The 17,615-nt window shown below is 35.7% G+C and overlaps 2 protein-coding genes across 2 annotated transcripts; one reads left to right on the plus strand and one right to left on the minus strand.

Moving 5' to 3' along the window:
- Positions 1–3,760: 3,760 nt before the first annotated feature.
- Positions 3,761–4,240, minus strand: LOC140985856 (uncharacterized). Its single transcript, XM_073453808.1, has one exon. The coding sequence runs from the start codon at positions 4,238–4,240 to the stop codon at positions 3,761–3,763; it is 480 nt and encodes a 159-aa protein (XP_073309909.1).
- A 3,058-nt stretch (positions 4,241–7,298) lies between these two features.
- On the plus strand, positions 7,299–11,783 carry LOC140986758 (BTB/POZ and MATH domain-containing protein 2-like). The gene is made up of 4 exons (XM_073455109.1): positions 7,299–7,927; positions 10,176–10,524; positions 10,928–11,204; positions 11,439–11,783. Exons 1-4 carry the CDS (start codon positions 7,509–7,511, stop codon positions 11,615–11,617), a joined length of 1,224 nt encoding a protein of 407 aa, XP_073311210.1. The 5' UTR covers positions 7,299–7,508; the 3' UTR covers positions 11,618–11,783.
- Positions 11,784–17,615: the final 5,832 nt, after the last annotated feature.

Below are 17,615 nucleotides of genomic sequence, written 5' to 3' on the forward strand. Positions count from 1 at the left end.
GTAATAAAACCACATGCATCTTTAAAATAGAGCGTACATACATGAAACTTGAACATCTCATACATAAGCTTGAATATACATAGACGTGCCATCAACATAAAACTTTTCGTAAACATGCCTACTTCATACATACTTGAGCATACATAACATAATTTTGCATAGAGGCATGTTTCAAAACAAGTGACCCATACATAAAAGTTCCTGATCAGACTAAACAACAGTACTGGGTGGATTGGTCCCTGGTCATGCTTTACCGCTTTCCAAACCTGATCTAAACCCGTTAATACTTTAACGGGGTGGAGAGGTTCTCGGTCACGTTCACCGACTTCCAAACCCATACATATTTTGGTCACAACACATTTAGCATACCTCCAAAACTTATAATATTTTCTTTGCCGGTCGAACATACTGACTTGTCATTGAGAGATTCGTTGGATCTCGCTTGGGGCCACTGCTGCACATACTATTATGAGTTCAAACACTTATCTTGCATAACTTATACGTAGGTAACTCGTGCTCGCCACCGAAGTAAATAAATAGCTTATGACATTCTAGATCACTCGGGACTTGACCTCGTTTAATAATCGTACAAAGCCATGACATAGAAACCCCAAAACATATCCTATATTTTATATTATTAACCCCAAAAGAAATCCTATATTTTTACATAAATAAATTTTAACCAACGAACTAAACAATGATATAGAACCCCGAAGCAAATTAAAAAAATTTTTAAAATTTTTTTTAAAGAGGTACACGGACACCGTGTAGGGGTCCGGGTACATGCTGGAAATTTGCATTTTGAAGTAAAAAGGGCACGGATCCCGTGCCAGGGTCCGGCTACGGGTCCGTGTAAGTGCTGGAATCGCGAAAAAACGAAATTCCCTACACTTGTGACCTAATCCTACCTCAAGACCCATTTTTAGGATGCTAAGGCACTGATTCAAACTCAAACAAACGCCCCAAAACAACTACGCATCACAAACAACGCAACCCAATCCGTGGACATGACTTTTGACACCAAAATAATTTCTACGGCTTCTAATACAACCAAGTGCCTAACGACACAAAACGAAACACCAACAATCATCCAAACATCATTCTCGATACTCTTAAATGCAGCAATGATCACCCATCGATGCCCAACGAAGCCTGCAAAAATAAAACTTCAAGAACATATCATGAACATATTTTCAGAAAATTTCAGTTAGAGCAGTCCCACAAAAATGATCGTAACTCACTCGTTTCGTATCCAAAAATTACGAATTTTATATCAAATCGAAGGTATCAAAGAGTACTACGTTTTATATGTTGAAAGGTTTTCCAGAAACTCGACCAAAAAATCACAGTTTGTAAAATGACAGCAAAAACATTTTCTTGAGATCTAAAAAGTTTCAGAAATCGATTCAAACATAATCGCTCAAACTTTGCTCATAATAATCAAACTTTCACGCATAACATACATCAATATATCTACTATGACGAGATCGATGCATAAAACGAAAGAATATACATGCCTTTAAATCTTTAACGTTAGCGAACGACGACATCGAAGCGGGAAGGATACGAAAGACGATCCGGGACGAACGTGGCGCGATTTTCTTTGAAGAAAACTCAACGAAATCTTTCTAGAAAATCAGAGGAAGGGGGCGGCTGCTCTCTCTACTAAGAACCCTAGTTTTTGCTCTCAAATTCTGAAAATAAAATGTGTAGGTGTGTGTTGTGTGTTTTGGTGTGTGTAAAAACGTGTGAGTGTGTGTGAGTGTGTGTAACGTGTGTGTGTGTGTTTTAATTAGGAGAAATTATTGCTAAATTAACTAATTAAAATACTAATAAAAAGGTTAACCCACACCAATATAATCAAATTCCTCAATTAAAATAATAACACAATGATTTTATAAAATTCTCATCTTTAACAAAATAAAATGCACAAAGTCAACTTTAAAAGTTTTAAAAATTCTAAACTCACTAAATACATAATTTAGGCTTTAAAATGCTGAAACTTATTAAATTAATTAATATGCCCGACCTTAACATAAAAATAAAATACCATATTTAAAAATTACCAAAATCATTGCCGGTCTCTTTTTCTCGATCCCGCATCGAATAATCGCCTGAAACATGAAACTCGAGAAATATTTTAACGTGTATCACATAAACATAAATAATTTAAAATAATGCATTTTCATAAAACATGCATCACTAAAATCATTTTAGAATTAAATAAATGATTTGACAATTAAATAATGCATGGGTTTTACGTGTACTGATTTTGGGCTCTACAAAATTAGCTTGCACCATAATGGACCTTGTCATGTCTAACAATGTTCTATTCATTCTTTCAGCAACACCATTTTGCTGAGGTGTGTAAGGAATGGTCAATTGTCTAATTATTCTCTTTTCATTACATAGATCCTTGAATTGATCAGACAGATATTCACGGCCTCTGTCAGTCTCAAGACTTTTATTGTCTTATCCATTTGATTTTCTACTTCATTAGCATAACGTCTAAAACATTCCAATGCTTCAGACTTATGTGAAATCAAATAGACATGACCATAACGAGTGAAATCATCTATAAATGTAATGAAGTGAGAAGCTCCATGTCTAGCCTTCACATTCATTGGGCCGCATATGTCTGAATGAATCAATTGCAATGGAAATTCTGCCCTAATTGCTTTTCCAAATGGTTTTCGTGTCATTTTACCAGCAAGATAGTGCTCACAATCCAACAAATCAAGTTTAGACAGAGAACCTAAAAGTTCTGCTTTGATTAGTCGATTCATCATGTCTTTTCCAACGTGACCTAGTCTAGCATGCAAAGTGTAAGCATCCACATTTGTATTACTAGATGAACAAACATTTAACGAAACACAACGATCAGCATAATAGTTAAACATTTGTCTGTCATAATCCAACACGATAAAATCATTCCTAATATGTCCACAACCATAAAACATATTGCCATAGTAAATACGAACAAGATCACAACTAAAGTTCAAACTGAATCCTAGTCCTAGAAGAACAACAACAGATACTAGATTTCGTGGAATCTCTGGTGCATAGAGGACATCAAGTAAGATAAGAGTCCGGCCACCATGCAACTCTAGTTTGCAAGTTCCGATGCCTCTGACTTCAACTTTCGCATTATTTCCTACATATATCCATCTTGTGCCACAAGGAACTCGACGAAAATCTACAAACGCTTCACGATCTCTAGTTACATGGTCTGTTGCTCCCAAGTCTACAATCCACATAGGATAAGATTCAGTTAGTAAAACAGTACTNTTCCCGAGTCTACAATCCACATAGGATAAGATTCAGTTAGTAAAACAGTACTAGAGACACATATAGTACTCACAAAAGCGTTAGTAAGTGCTACCTTTTTAGGCTCAGGGCACTCACGAGCTAAATGACCAAATGCTTGGCAATTAAAGCACTTCATTTTGCTCTTATCTTTCTTCTTCCCAAACCTCTTACGCTTGTTCTTCTGGTTTGGCTTGAAGTTGTTCTTCTTAGACCCTTCCACAACATTCTTCCCTTTCCAGTTTTTCTTACAGTTCTTAAAGCGTTTGAAGCCCGAAGCTTTCTTGGAACTAGATTCAGCCACAAAAGCACTTGCTATGGACTTAGCAGCACCAAGCCGCTCATCCTCAAGCTCAACATGTCGAGCAGCATCAGATAAAGTCTTAATGCTATCATTGTGAGTCAGATTAACTTTCAGATGCTCCCACTTTTCAGGAAGAGATCAGATCAAAGCTTAAACTTGTTGCTCATCAGAGAGGATATGACCAGCTGAAGTCAATTCACGTATCATGTTTGACATAGTTCTCAAATGTTGTTTGATGCTGTGATCAACCAGTTTCTTGTAAGTGTCAAACTTGGTAGTCAATTGCCTCAGACGAGTGACAGTAGTACCTCCATATTTCTCTCTCAGGTACACCCAAATGTCATGAGCAGTGAGATGTTGTTCACATTCATGGATGAGATCATCAATCACAGAACTAACCAGTAGAGCATGAGCAGTGGAATCTTTCTTTTTCCATGCCTGGTAAGCTTCCTGATCTCTCCTCTGCTGAGCAGTGTTACCCACACCGGGATCCTGCATGACTTGGTTGATACCTTCTAAGACATCTTGCTCATCAAGCACATACCCAATCTTATGGCGCAAAGTATCATAGTTGTCACCATTCAGTTTGTCACCCTTGTTGAGATCAGCAATGATAGATTTTGATGACATGGTCTGTTTATTTTAGAGGCGATAACATATGTTAATGCTCATTAAATGTACACTTTAGTTTTGTACATAAAATTAACATCTATAATGATTTAACATAAGGCATAGACTCGAAAGTTCACTAAGTTCTCAATCATCATCTACAATCCTAATGTTGCATCATTATAAATTTAATTTCTAAGTAACGAAAAAATATCAATTGATTTTAGGTGAGAATTACTCAAAATCTTCCCACCTAAAAAACTCCCACTTAATTTGAGATACTCAATAAATTCCAAATAAACATATGCAGATAAACATGCATTAAAATAAATTAATATCAAAGTTTACAATACATGCTTCTATTTAAACATAGATAAAACACACATTACATTACATATGTCACATAACATGCTCATATAAAAAACATTGAAATAAACATACATAATAACAAGTCATCTTTCTAAAGAAAATCTAATTTCTTTTTATTTTTACACATGCGGGATATCATATTGGTCATTCCATTCGAGAGCCTATCTGATGGAGCGAATTTCAAAAGACGAACTCCAGAATTTATCTGTAAAGATAATGTCTTCTTCATCTCAAGTTCAACTTTTTTATCCCATCTCTTAATCAATGATGACTTCAACTCATCAAGACAGATCATTGATCCCCTTTGGTTAAGCAAATCATCGATCATGCTCTTCCAACGTCCAGTTAGAGAATCTCTTAATAGTCCAACTATTATATCATGTTCAAAGTGATGACCCAAATGCATAAGATATAAACGTTTACTATCCCAAACTTTAATATGTTGAAGCAAAGTGTGTGTGGGATCTATTTTAATATGTTTAAACATGTGATACTTTGCTATTCGTTCCGGAGCTCTTTGAACTTTAGCTTCTCCCCGAAGGATACTAAGAGTGTGTTTAATTCTTGCCATATCTATAAGAAGAGAGAAAATATTAAATTGGACACAAAGACAACCTTAATATTTAAGATTCAAGACGAAATTTTTTTCATACATGATAACAATCTCTCATTCTCAATATTATTGACAAGCTATCCTTTGATATTAAACACATGAAACTCTTATTGTGGATCACATGTAGCCATTAAAAAAAATTATTTTTATTTATTTTGACACACTTAGCCCATAGGATTTCCAGTCATGAATCTCAAACGTTGCTTCCTAGAACCAAGATGAAAACGTGGTGCAATGACGTAATCACATGAAACAAACTTTGCAATTTTATAATCACATGAAACAAGCCGTGAGTATCATGAATCGGCCAATGAATTAGATTCAACATCATAACATTAAAAAACAAAACCCACCGCATGGCAAAAAAAACAAAACATAATTGTGAGATTATCGTGTAAAATATTCCATTTTGAACACGTTTGTTTCTTCATTCTCATTCTTCCTTACTTCATATATATTTATTTTCGAGAATAAATTTTACATGTATATAAAGTTTTAGAATTAATATTGAACGAACATAAAACATTACTGAAATGCATAAAACCAAGTTAGAATATCAACTAGCACATAGCTCTGATACCAATGACGAAAATCTTACACTCGAATCTCGCATATGATTATTGAATAAATTCATACTTTGATTTAAGATCTTTGTAGTTGAAATTACTAACCTTGTTCCGAAGATATTAATACACTTCAATGTCACGACGCCGATCACGAACGGAAGGGAATCGATTTTTCACAATCCAAATGTTTAATAATGTGATATGATTTGTGTTTATTGAAAAATGAATGTCTCGGCCTTCACTTTGCTTTCAAGAACAAAACAATATTTTATCCAATTTAAATCAAACATTTGAAATATTTGGGTCGAGTCGGGTCGGGTCGGGTCGCGTGAGCGACCCGTTTACCCATTAGTTATTTCTTACATTTGTCAATTTCAAACACATGTATAGTTTAATCATGTTCGAAACATCATCGTCATCATTGAAAGTCACATACATCTTCTCATGAAGAACTATATATTTCAAAAAACTGTATCTCGTTTAATCTCATCACACTTTGTTGATAGACACAAAAATAAGTCTATTGATCTCTCGAATAGTTTAACGATATCATGTACAACTTCTCATAATAGCACTCGACGAAGTACTTCCGGATTTCATCTATGTCGTGCTTCACAAATCCATTCAATCAATACAACTTTAAATGCAAAATCGTATAATTAAATGAGCAAAATCATACATTGGAGCTCAAATAAACATCAAATTTCACTGTAAAATGCATTACTTCCTCAACTCATCTGTACTGAACAACAAATGGAATGGGAAGTGAATTAAATTATACAACTAACCCAATGCAACGAATAGCCAACACTTGCACACAAAAAAAAAAAATATTGAGCTAAAATTGGAAAAATATCGAAATTTTAGAGAAAAATCACATGAACATGACACATAAAAGGAACATCATTATCCAATCCTCAACAATCAATACTCAAACAAGGAAAAAAGGAATTTATTTTCTCATATTTGCATTATAACATTTCGACCAAAAATAAACATATAATTTATAATAACTAACATCAAATGACGGTCAAATAGGTGAACGACAGAGAATTGTCGCCTGACGACGACGGACGGAAAAAGATAAATTTTAAGCACTAATACACGTTAAAAATTAAAATTGTCGGGAAATTGGACTTAACTCCCCAGCCGCCGTTTTTTTTTGTGTTCCGTCCCTAGGTACTTTTTTAGTACCACATTTTCACATGAAGTGTACCACATTTTCACATGAAGTGTACCACAATTTGTATGACATAGTACCACAATTTTGTGGGTAGGGAGTGAACCCAAATAAATGTTTTGGTTGGGGATTTTTCACCAACTTCCCTTTAAATTGTGAGTTGGAGCTGGAAGTCCTTAATAAATATTTTATGATAATTCTTAAATTGAAAAATTAGGCAAATGAATTAAAGGTCATATGATATATCTTTTGAGCCAGAGTTTCCTCTCTCCCTCTGGCAATTAGTTTTAGAGCTCGACTCTCGTCGGAACCCTAAATCCAAGAAAGTATCCTTAGACCACTGCGCCCTTCAGTTTCTGATTCAAGATAACTCAATATCCTTAGACCACTGCGCCCGCCTCTACGTTCAGATTCTCCTGTATCTGTCCCCTTTTCCCCCAAATTCCCTTATTTGCCTCTTGTTTTGGACGTTAACCCTTATAATTTCGGCTTCATTTTCAAATATAGCTTCTCGTGTATAAATCTAATCTCGGATTTCAAGGGTTTAAAACTTTTGTTGCGATGGGAAGGGTTTGCAACGCGGCTGCGAAACCAGCGTCGTCATCTGCTTCACACTCGTCAGCTGCGGTGACGGCATCAACATCCATTACGGAGACGATAAATGGCTCGCACGATTTCAAGATTAAGGGGTATTCCTTGTCAAAAGGGATTGGGATCGGCAAATACATAGCATCTGATACGTTCGTGGTTGGCGGGTATACGTGGGCGATTTATTTCTATCCAGATGGAAAGAGCGTGGAGGATAATGCAACGTACGTTTCCCTTTTCATTGCCCTTGCCAGTGAGGGTTCGGACGTAAGGGCGCTTTTTGAGTTGACCCTGTTGGATCAGAGTGGGAAGGAGAGGCACAAAGTGCATAGCCATTTTGGTAGGGCATTAGAGACTGGGCCATATACGCTGAAATACCGTGGCAGCATGTGGTCAGTTTTTGTTTCTTTTTGGATTTTTTTTTTAATATTTTGTCTGGGATTTGTGTTTTATTTCAGCTATATCCCCTTTGATTAACGTATAGTGATGTTTTTTTTTATTGGTATCACATTGGTACGGTTCAATTTTTTCTTGTTAATGAGAAGTGAGGCTGTCTATCTGGACCCAATAAATTATGGAGATATTTAAAAATATAACCTTCATTTGATTCTCACTTAGATATATGACCTTATTTTTTTAATTAGGTGGTGGTTACTTCTTTACCCTTTTCACATAAATCCAATAAAAGATATATGACTTTATTTTTTTAATTAAGTTATTGTTACTTCATTACCATTTTCACATAAATGCAATAAGAAAATCATTTTGACATAAATCTAATAAGAAACGAATGCTTCTGTTTAAAATTTGAAAAAAATTACAAATGTCAGCAGTTATGTTTTGAAAAGAAACAGACTAGAATCACAAATGATGTTTTGTTCTTTAGTTTACGATATACCATACAAAACGTATAAGATAATTTTCATTTTCAAGTTTTCATTTAAATTGAGAAAAAAAGAAAAAAAAATTTGGATGCAATGAAATATTTGGTTGGCTTATTTAATAATTAGATGCCAAAAATACCAGAGAAATTGAAAAAAAATAACAACTTATAGCATGTATGTTCTTCCCCATTAGCTCAAATGTCAAAGGAACATGTCATTGAAACAAAGGAAAAATATGAACGTGAGTTCCAAAATACCAACTTAACAATAATTAAAAAATTAAATAACAGAAATTATACATATAATCGTTACCCGGGATAAGCAAATGATATCGGACTTTTTTCTTTTTCGTTATGAAAAATATGTAGAAGAAAGTAGAAGAAAGTATAAGAAAGAAAATAATCTAGAATATGAGAAAAGAGATAATGATAGAGAATAGGAGGGAAGATGCCTAAAAAAAGATATGTAGAGGAGGGAAAATCAATATTTTAGATTAGATCGAGTAAATGATTAATTAGGTTAGAATAATTATGTTTGAACATGTAAGGGTAATTTTGACCAAATTCATATAAAAATTTTAAATGAAGGTTAGTTTGCAAATTAAAATGGTTAGAAGGTCAAAAATCTAAAAAATCATTGTATGAAGGTTATATTTCAAATTATCCCATAATTATGTGTGTGTGTTAGCTTGTCCGACGTTTCAGCATGTCTTTCTCTTGACGTCTTTTCTTTATTTTTAAGTGTGTTAAAAAACCACGGAGTGATTATTGTATTTATTCAAATACCATGGCTAGTATTCTGTAGCGAGTTTTGTTACTTTATGGGTAAAGATCCACTTTTTTATGGTTTTGTGAATTGCTTTAAATATCACCACATAGCTTATCATATAATGTTTCTCTCGTTTGGATTTCAGTGGTACAGTTGTTACTTGTTATAGTCCGTGTTAATTTTTGTAGGATTGAAGTTTGAAAATGAGAGATGAGGTGGTCAATCTAAGTAATAATGCTTGGATAGCTTTTTAGGTTCTTACCATATTTGTCCTCACTGAAGTGTTGATATCGTCTGCAAGAAGAAGAATGTACTTTAATGGCTAACTTTGGTTTTATTCGATTTTTATTTTGATAGTGCATTAACTTGATTCTGGATTAAATAATCTGCTGCTTTCATGGTGAAAGCTTTGAGATTTCTTTTTGCAGTAACTCTTGGTTGTATGTTGGATAATGTGTATTTTGAAGTCGATGTAACAAGTACTATTCTAAAGCGTGTTTGTGGTAGTTTATTCTGGAAACTATTATCTTTTTGTTTTAATGTCGACACATTTCTATTAACGTATGATTTGATCTTGTTCCTCAAACTTATATACTGACACATCAGTTTGTTAATTAAATAAACTAATCAAAGCCTATTACACCACTATATTTTTCTGTATTCAACCAATAAATATGCTTGCAAGAAGCGTGAGAATCTAGCTCCGGGAAGACAAATGGCTAATCTTTTGGAGAGATTATTTTACTTAGTCCAGAAAATTATGCATTATGTACTTGCAAAAATAAATTTCATTGATGTTAATCAGTGATCTGTCTGCGTTCTTCTGTTAGTTGGTGTACCGACTGAATTCTGCTATCTATTTTTCTTTCTTTCTTTATCATAACACATGCATGATCTGCTTTCTTTATTACATTCACATCATATTTTTTCTCTAAGAGATCAAATGGCTGGCTACTAGGTTTAACATTATGATTAATCTTGGCCACAGGGGATACAAGCGTTTTTACAGAAGGGCTATTCTAGAATCATCAGATTACCTAAAAGATGATTGCTTACTAGTTCATTGCTGTGTTGGTGTTGTTAGTTCTCGTACTCAGACACCTAAGGTCTATTCTATATCATTACCTTCATCAGACATCGGTCAACATTTTGGGCAGTTGCTCGAAAGTGGAAAAGGAACCGATATAAATTTTGAAGTTGATGGAGAAGCATTCGCTGCTCACAAGTTGGTTCTTGCTGCTCGCTCGCCGGTATTTAGAGCTCAATTGTATGGCCCAATGAAGGATGAAGATACCCAATGCATAAAAATTGAAGACATGGAAGCACCTGTCTTCAAGGTCTGTTGCAACTTCCTTTTCCAGCCTATCAGATATCACTTCCTTTAAACAGTAGAGGATTTTTTTCTTGAATTTTGCCTAGAATGATTTCTTAAAAATATCAATCAACTTTTCCTAGGTTTTTTCGGTGCTTTTTCGGATTTGTCAATGTTCATCATTTGTCATTTTTTTGTCTAATTTTTTTGTACTACTTAAAACAAGTGAAAATGTTTCCAAATTCCAATCAATCTTTATTTCCTTTTTCTTCATCATTGAGCTTGGTTTACTCTGTTTACTTTTAATGAATATATCGGTTCTGATAATGATTTAATGTTTCAAGCTTTTTAAAATCTTTGATCTGATGAATTTCCATCTTTGGATTTTGTAAATTTTAAACTAGTATGTATTCATTTGTTACTTGCAGGCTCTACTTCATTTTATATACTGGGATGTGCTACCTGACTTTGAAGAACTTACCGGTTTGAGCTCAAAATGGGCTTCAACTTTGATGTCTCAACATCTACTAGCAGCTGCTGACAGATATGGCTTGGATAGACTTAGGTTACTCTGTGAGGATAAACTCTGTCAGGATGTCGCTATTAATACTGTGGCAACAACACTAGCATTGGCTGAACAGCACCATTGTTTCCAGTTGAAATCTGCCTGTCTCAAATTTGTCGCATTGCCTGAAAATCTTAGAGGTAACTTGTATGCCCAACCTAGTTTAGTTCATTGTGTGTCCGAATTCATGTTGCTGCACCTTTCTTTATCATCATTTTCATGTGTTTGTGACAACGTTGAAGCCTGTTTTATTTTTAGTGGAATGTTTCTCTTGAGCATGGTTAATTTTGGATGCAAGTGTTCCCACTTCTTTAGTCAAGTCCTCCTAATCGAAATTGTTGTCACCTGCTTACAAATGATTTTTATTTCTGCAGCTGTTATGCAGACTGATGGTTTTGACTACTTGAAAGAAAGCTGTCCTCGAGTGTTGACTGAACTGTTAGAATATGTTGCTAGGATCAATATACATAACTTAGCAGTTGTTAAGATGGAGACTGAAGGTATTCTTGACGGAAGTGATGCCAATGGTCGTCGTGTTAAGCCGAGATTGTAGGAGCCACTCGTGCTTATTACCTTCTATAGGTGATAAAAATGTGTAGCTTAGCTCCATCGTTAGGGGTATTACAAAATATTTTTCCATCTGCAGCAGCGTATCTAGATATGGTTGTAAATGTAATGTTTCTGTCTTTTCTTATTCCAAAATCTACGCATTCCACATTCTGTAGTTGTACGTGTGTGTTGTGTTTTGCATTTGTGTGCGCTTTGCTTTTGTCAAGCTAAGACGCTAATTCGATGTGGAACATTTAAGAGTACCAATTCCGAATTTCCCAAAATGTCTATAACCTTGTCCTTCTATTTCGAGGTAACTTTTGGTTGTGAGAATTATTACTACTAGGCCAAGGATCCTTTGGCCTACTAATGGCAGGGTGAGGCCCTTAAATTCATTAGGTCTTGGCTTCAAATTATATTTGTGTGGTACTTAGGTAGTTTAGAAATATAATAATTCTCACCTCCGTTGTATAAAAAAATTATTACCAGTAGTCTTTCCAAATCTCTTAAAGTAGGTCTCTTGTGAGACGGTCTCACGAATCTTTATCTGTGAGACGAGTCAACCCTACTGATATTCAGCATAAAAAGTAATACTCTTAGCATAAAAAGTAATACTTTTTCATGGATGACCCAAATAAGAGATCTGTTTCACAAAATACGACCCGTGACACCGTCTCACATAAGTTTTTGCTCCTCTTTTTTAGATGTCTTTTATTAGATCATTATTTATTTTCAACCACAACATAAAAATAAACATGGGGAATTTGAAGTTAAATACATAATCAAAACAATAAGTTCATGTTCAGTTCTCGTGCATAAAATCTTATTATGCGTTATCTAATACAAATAAAACTTTTTTCCACCCCCAACTCACACATTTACTTATTTTTCTTTTATTTTATTTACATAAATATTTAACTCTAATTGCTTTCTCATCCGATTTTAAATGAGTTGTAAGTCAATGATATGACCCATTATTATTTCTCATATTCTTCTCGATTTCCCTCCTCTCATCTCCGAAACCTAAATCCCTACCCACCAAACTCAATGAATCCAAAAAGTAACCGATCGATATAGTCACCGATCGGAGAAATCCACCTCCCGAAAGAACCAACTGACATTGATGGAGAATGATTTTTAGGTGAAGTGACGAAGACAGTGAGTTTCTCCAAGTTTTTATATTTCTGTTTGATTTCCGATAATTTTTATTACGTTTGTGCTGGTTGTTGGATGACTTGGTTAATAATAGTGGGTCTTCTTTGGACTTGTTCTACAAGCACTTTCATGCATTTATATGTTCTGTTTCATTTTAATAATAATAGAGTAATTTAGCCTTAGTTTAAGTTTGTACGTTCACAGATTTTTAGTTAGTGATAATCTGTTGCTAATTTTTTGGTGATGCACGTTGTAATATTTGTCTATTTAAGCAAGTTAACTCAATGAATAAATGATATGACAATAAAAAGACTTTATCTTCCAATATCTTATTTTGTCCTTCTCTGTGTGTCCTTTGATAATTTACATAGAGCTTTTTTAAAATGTTGAGTGATATAGTGAACAAAGAAAAAAGGTGTGTACAGAAGCCAAAAGGAAATGTTGAGAGAAAACTTTCATCTTACATTATTTTGAGTAGCAGAATACTAAATGTGTAACGTCTACTAATTTAAAATGTTGCTAAAATTTTTTTTTTTTGTCAAGCTCATTTTTTTCGAAATATCAAATAGTTTGCATGCATGCAACCCTACTGAAAATATGTCATTTAAAAATAATCGTAAACAATCGACAAATAAAATATTGTAATTTAAAAATTTGCCAATTTGGCCCTTAACCATGCATGAACAAAATTTAAAGCGAGTAAAATTTTGAAAAAAAACATCATAACATAATAACGTATAAAATCGATCATGTCTACACAAAGCTCATAAAAATGTGATGTGCGGAAAAGTGTGGTCCACGGGTCGTGTGCGCACATCCAGTCCTACATACTCAGAGTTCGGCACCTCCAATCTCCTCATCCAAATGCTTACCTGCATCACACACGTCTAGTGAGTCTAAAGACTCAACACACCTGTATCGTTAATAGCAAATACATATACATAGCACACAACAGTTAAAAATACTGTAATCAACATACATTTCATGAACTTAAAAGCATAAACGTAAATGTGTCGTATAAAATCATAACGTGTCAAAACATGTCTCATCATATCATCGTATACGTATACATTTTCTTTAATTGAATTCAGTTCATTAGTTCTGACTTTCGTATCAGCTCTATNTCCAATCTCCTCATCCAAATGCTTACCTGCATCACACACGTCTAGTGAGTCTAAAGACTCAACACACCTGTATCGTTAATAGCAAATACATATACATAGCACACAACAGTTAAAAATACTGTAATCAACATACATTTCATGAACTTAAAAGCATAAACGTAAATGTGTCGTATAAAATCATAACGTGTCAAAACATGTCTCATCATATCATCGTATACATATACATTTTCTTTAATTGAATTCAGTTTATTAGTTGTGACTTTCGTATCAGCTCTATTCGATGTATCTATATAATAACACTACGGTACCCGGCGGCGGGGACATCACCGACAACATTACCCGTCCACAGAGCCTTGGCCTCAGCTCGTAATATCTCATATAATCGTGTTAGTCACAACCAACTCTCATCCTTCAAAACGTGTCATCATATTAATCACTTGAAAAAAACATGCATATATGTAAATTTTCCTTAAAATCAAGCATGAATCATATTTTTCATCATTACGTAAAAATCATATACATGATGCATAAACATTTAAAAACACGATAAATTTGTGCTCAGGGAGCTACCAGGACTAAAAACTCACCCCGGGTGCAAAATGACCATTTTGCCTCTAGGAACCCAAAATGACCTTTTTACCCCTAGACCTCTAAATTTCGACCCGAAGTTTACCAAACTCCTTAAAACATCCCAAAACATATTCACAAGCATTCCTCATACGTAAACTCGAGCTCGTTTCAAAACTTAACCGATTCGTTTTAAAACTTGGACCGGAGTCCTGGTTTTAACCTGAATCGACCCGAAACTTAACCGAATTTTCCCAAAATTATATCATACCTAAAACACACTCTAGCAGCCCCTAACCCATCAAAACCAGGCCCCTTAAGCCTTCGAAGAACCCATGAAATGCTGCTGGAGTTTTCTGCATTTTGAAATTCCTACAACCCTAATGCGTTGAGCCGTGTTTTATCGATTCTAGCCTAAACACCGACGTGACCATCCCCCAACCCGACACCCTAGGACCGAGGCCGAGCCCAAGGACTCCCTCCTAGACATTGCAACCCACACCTATAGCCCATGAATTCGGTTGACCTACCCCCGAAAATGCCCAAGTTCTGACACTAGCTACTCCCGAATTCCACCTAGCCTGAGACCACCGTGAAGGACCTTCCCTAAGCCTCGGTTTGGACCCTGTTGGAATGCACCATGGCCTGTTTTGATTCTCCCTCGGCCGAGCCTCTCATCTCCTTACCCTAGCCAACCAAAAACCCTAGCCGCAAGCCAATAACGATCGGCCCTCCCTACTACCCTGGGCAAATCGCGACTCCAGCATATAAACACCTTCAACAACGACATGTTCAGCCTCTCAGAACCCTGGTTCGGCAGCCCCTTGCACCATGGTACAAAAAAAACGTGAGTAACATGCAAAAGAATCGAGTTTCATGTCAAACTTTTCACAAAAACGTATACACAAGCATGATCGAAGAATGAACATGCAAATACATATATTTCAACATATTTATGGTGTGAATGAGGAGAAAACGAGATACAAGAGTGCCTTGATGAATTTATGATCAAAAGCTTGCAGAAAAGCGCCTCGGGGAAGCACCGAATGAGCGGGGAGGAACTTTCTTGAGAAAAAAATTAAGGAGCCGAACTTGCTGCTGAAAATTCACGTGGAGAGGTTGCTGATAGGTGGAGTGGGCGGTTGCTAAGTATGGAGTAGGTTTAGGGTTGCACAAATGAGGTTTTTAAAATAGTTAATTAAGCACTAATGAGACCCAATATGATAATTAAGTGCTACCAAGGGTTTTGAGCCCATAAAGCTTAAAAATAAACCCATCGAGCTCAAAAATACTCTCAAAAAATATTTCGTTTAGGTACGTTTTTAAAAATATTTTTCGACATTCAAAAAGTTCCACAATTCGATAAAATTTGCGTACCGATTAAAAATATAACCCGGCGGATAAAAATACCCAACCAAAGCTCATTTTTAAAAATCATACTTAAAAACACCCCATAATAATTAATTAAAATTAATCATGTAATAAAAATATTTTTTCTAATAAATCTCCGGTCTCCGTTCCTTGTTCGAGCGCGAAAAACATCTAGAAATCCTAATGCGTGACCTTTTAAAATATCATGAAATAAATCCTAATCATGCAATAATTATGCATTAAATGCATAAAAATAAATATAAACACATGATTTAAATAAAACCCTAGATTGCATGCATTCAGGTTACGTAAATTTAAATTTCTTGGACCTTACATAATGGCCTCAAAAAACTTTTTCCAACCTTCGATTCCTCGCTTTGATGGTTACTATGACCATTGGAGCATACTAATGGAGAATTTTCTAAGGTCAAAGGAGTACTGGCAAGTTGTCTCTGAAAGAATAACAGAACCACCAACAGGCACAATATTGACACAAGCACAAAAGGCAGAAATTGAAGGGCTGCGTTTGAAGGATCTCAGGGCAAAAAATATCTTTTCCAAGCTATTGACCGTTCAATCCTGGAAACGATTCTGTGCAAGGACACCTCCAATCATATATGGGATTCCATGAAAAAGAAGTACCAAGGTTCCGCAAGAGCAAAGAGGCAGCAGCTTCAAGCATTTAGTTCGGAGTTCGAAACACTACGAATGAAAATAGGAGAATTGGTAACATATTATTTTTCACGGATGATGGCAATCATAAACCATAAACAAGATGTGGATCCATGGCGATAAAATGGAGGATATCACCATAGTTGAGAAGGTTCTTTTGTCCATGACACTGAAATTCAATTTTGTTGTCTGTACAATTGAAGAAGCCAATGACATTGATGAACTTTCTGTTGACGAGTTGCAGAGCTCCTTGATAGTTCATGAACAAAAAATCAATCAGCAGGAGAAAGAGGAGCAAGCATTGAAGAGTTCAATTGAAAATCATTCTTCCACATCAAATAGAGGAAGAGGACGAGGCCGATGTCGAGGAAAAGGCAGAGGATTCAATGACCGTAGACAACAACAAATATTTGAAAATAACCGTGATAATGATTCACGTGGAAGAGGAAGAGGTAGTGTAACACCCCAGATTCGACGACTTTCCTCACTGTACCAAGACGAGTCTTTCCAGCGTGCTTATGTCCTCACTCACACGCACCCTGGAAAACTTCCCAGGAGGTCACCCATCCCAAAATTTCCCCAAGTCAAGCACGCTTAACTTTGGAGTTCTTATGTGATGAGCTTCCGAAAAAAAGATGCACCTTCGTGATATGAGTAATACAAATCAAATCTTTTAAACCCTCTTCAACTGTACAGTCCATTACATTGAACAGTCTCGGAATCCCTCTCATTCCCGTGTGGGATCGGTTCATTCATGTTTCCTCCACCTAGAAGCCTGCCAGGAGCCGCTCATTGTCCTTGCAACTGATGGCACCGGCGATCACCCCCCGCCCTCTTCGGCCCCGGGCCTCACATGCCCACCAGCTTCCGCTTGGTTCGTCCCCGAACCACACCGTACTAAGAGAGGTCGGCTCTGATACCAACTGTAACGCCCCAGATTCGACGACTGTCCTCACTGTACCAAGACGAGTCTTTCCAGCGTGCTTATGTCCTCACTCACACGCACCCTGGAAAACTTCCCAGGAGGTCACCCATCCCAAAATTTCCCCAAGTCAAGCACGCTTAACTTTGGAGTTCTTATGTGATGAGCTACCGAAAAGAAGATGCACCTTC

This window comes from Primulina huaijiensis, chromosome 10, assembly GCF_012295235.1.
Source record: "Primulina huaijiensis isolate GDHJ02 chromosome 10, ASM1229523v2, whole genome shotgun sequence".
Classification (NCBI taxonomy): Eukaryota; Viridiplantae; Streptophyta; class Magnoliopsida; order Lamiales; family Gesneriaceae; genus Primulina; species Primulina huaijiensis.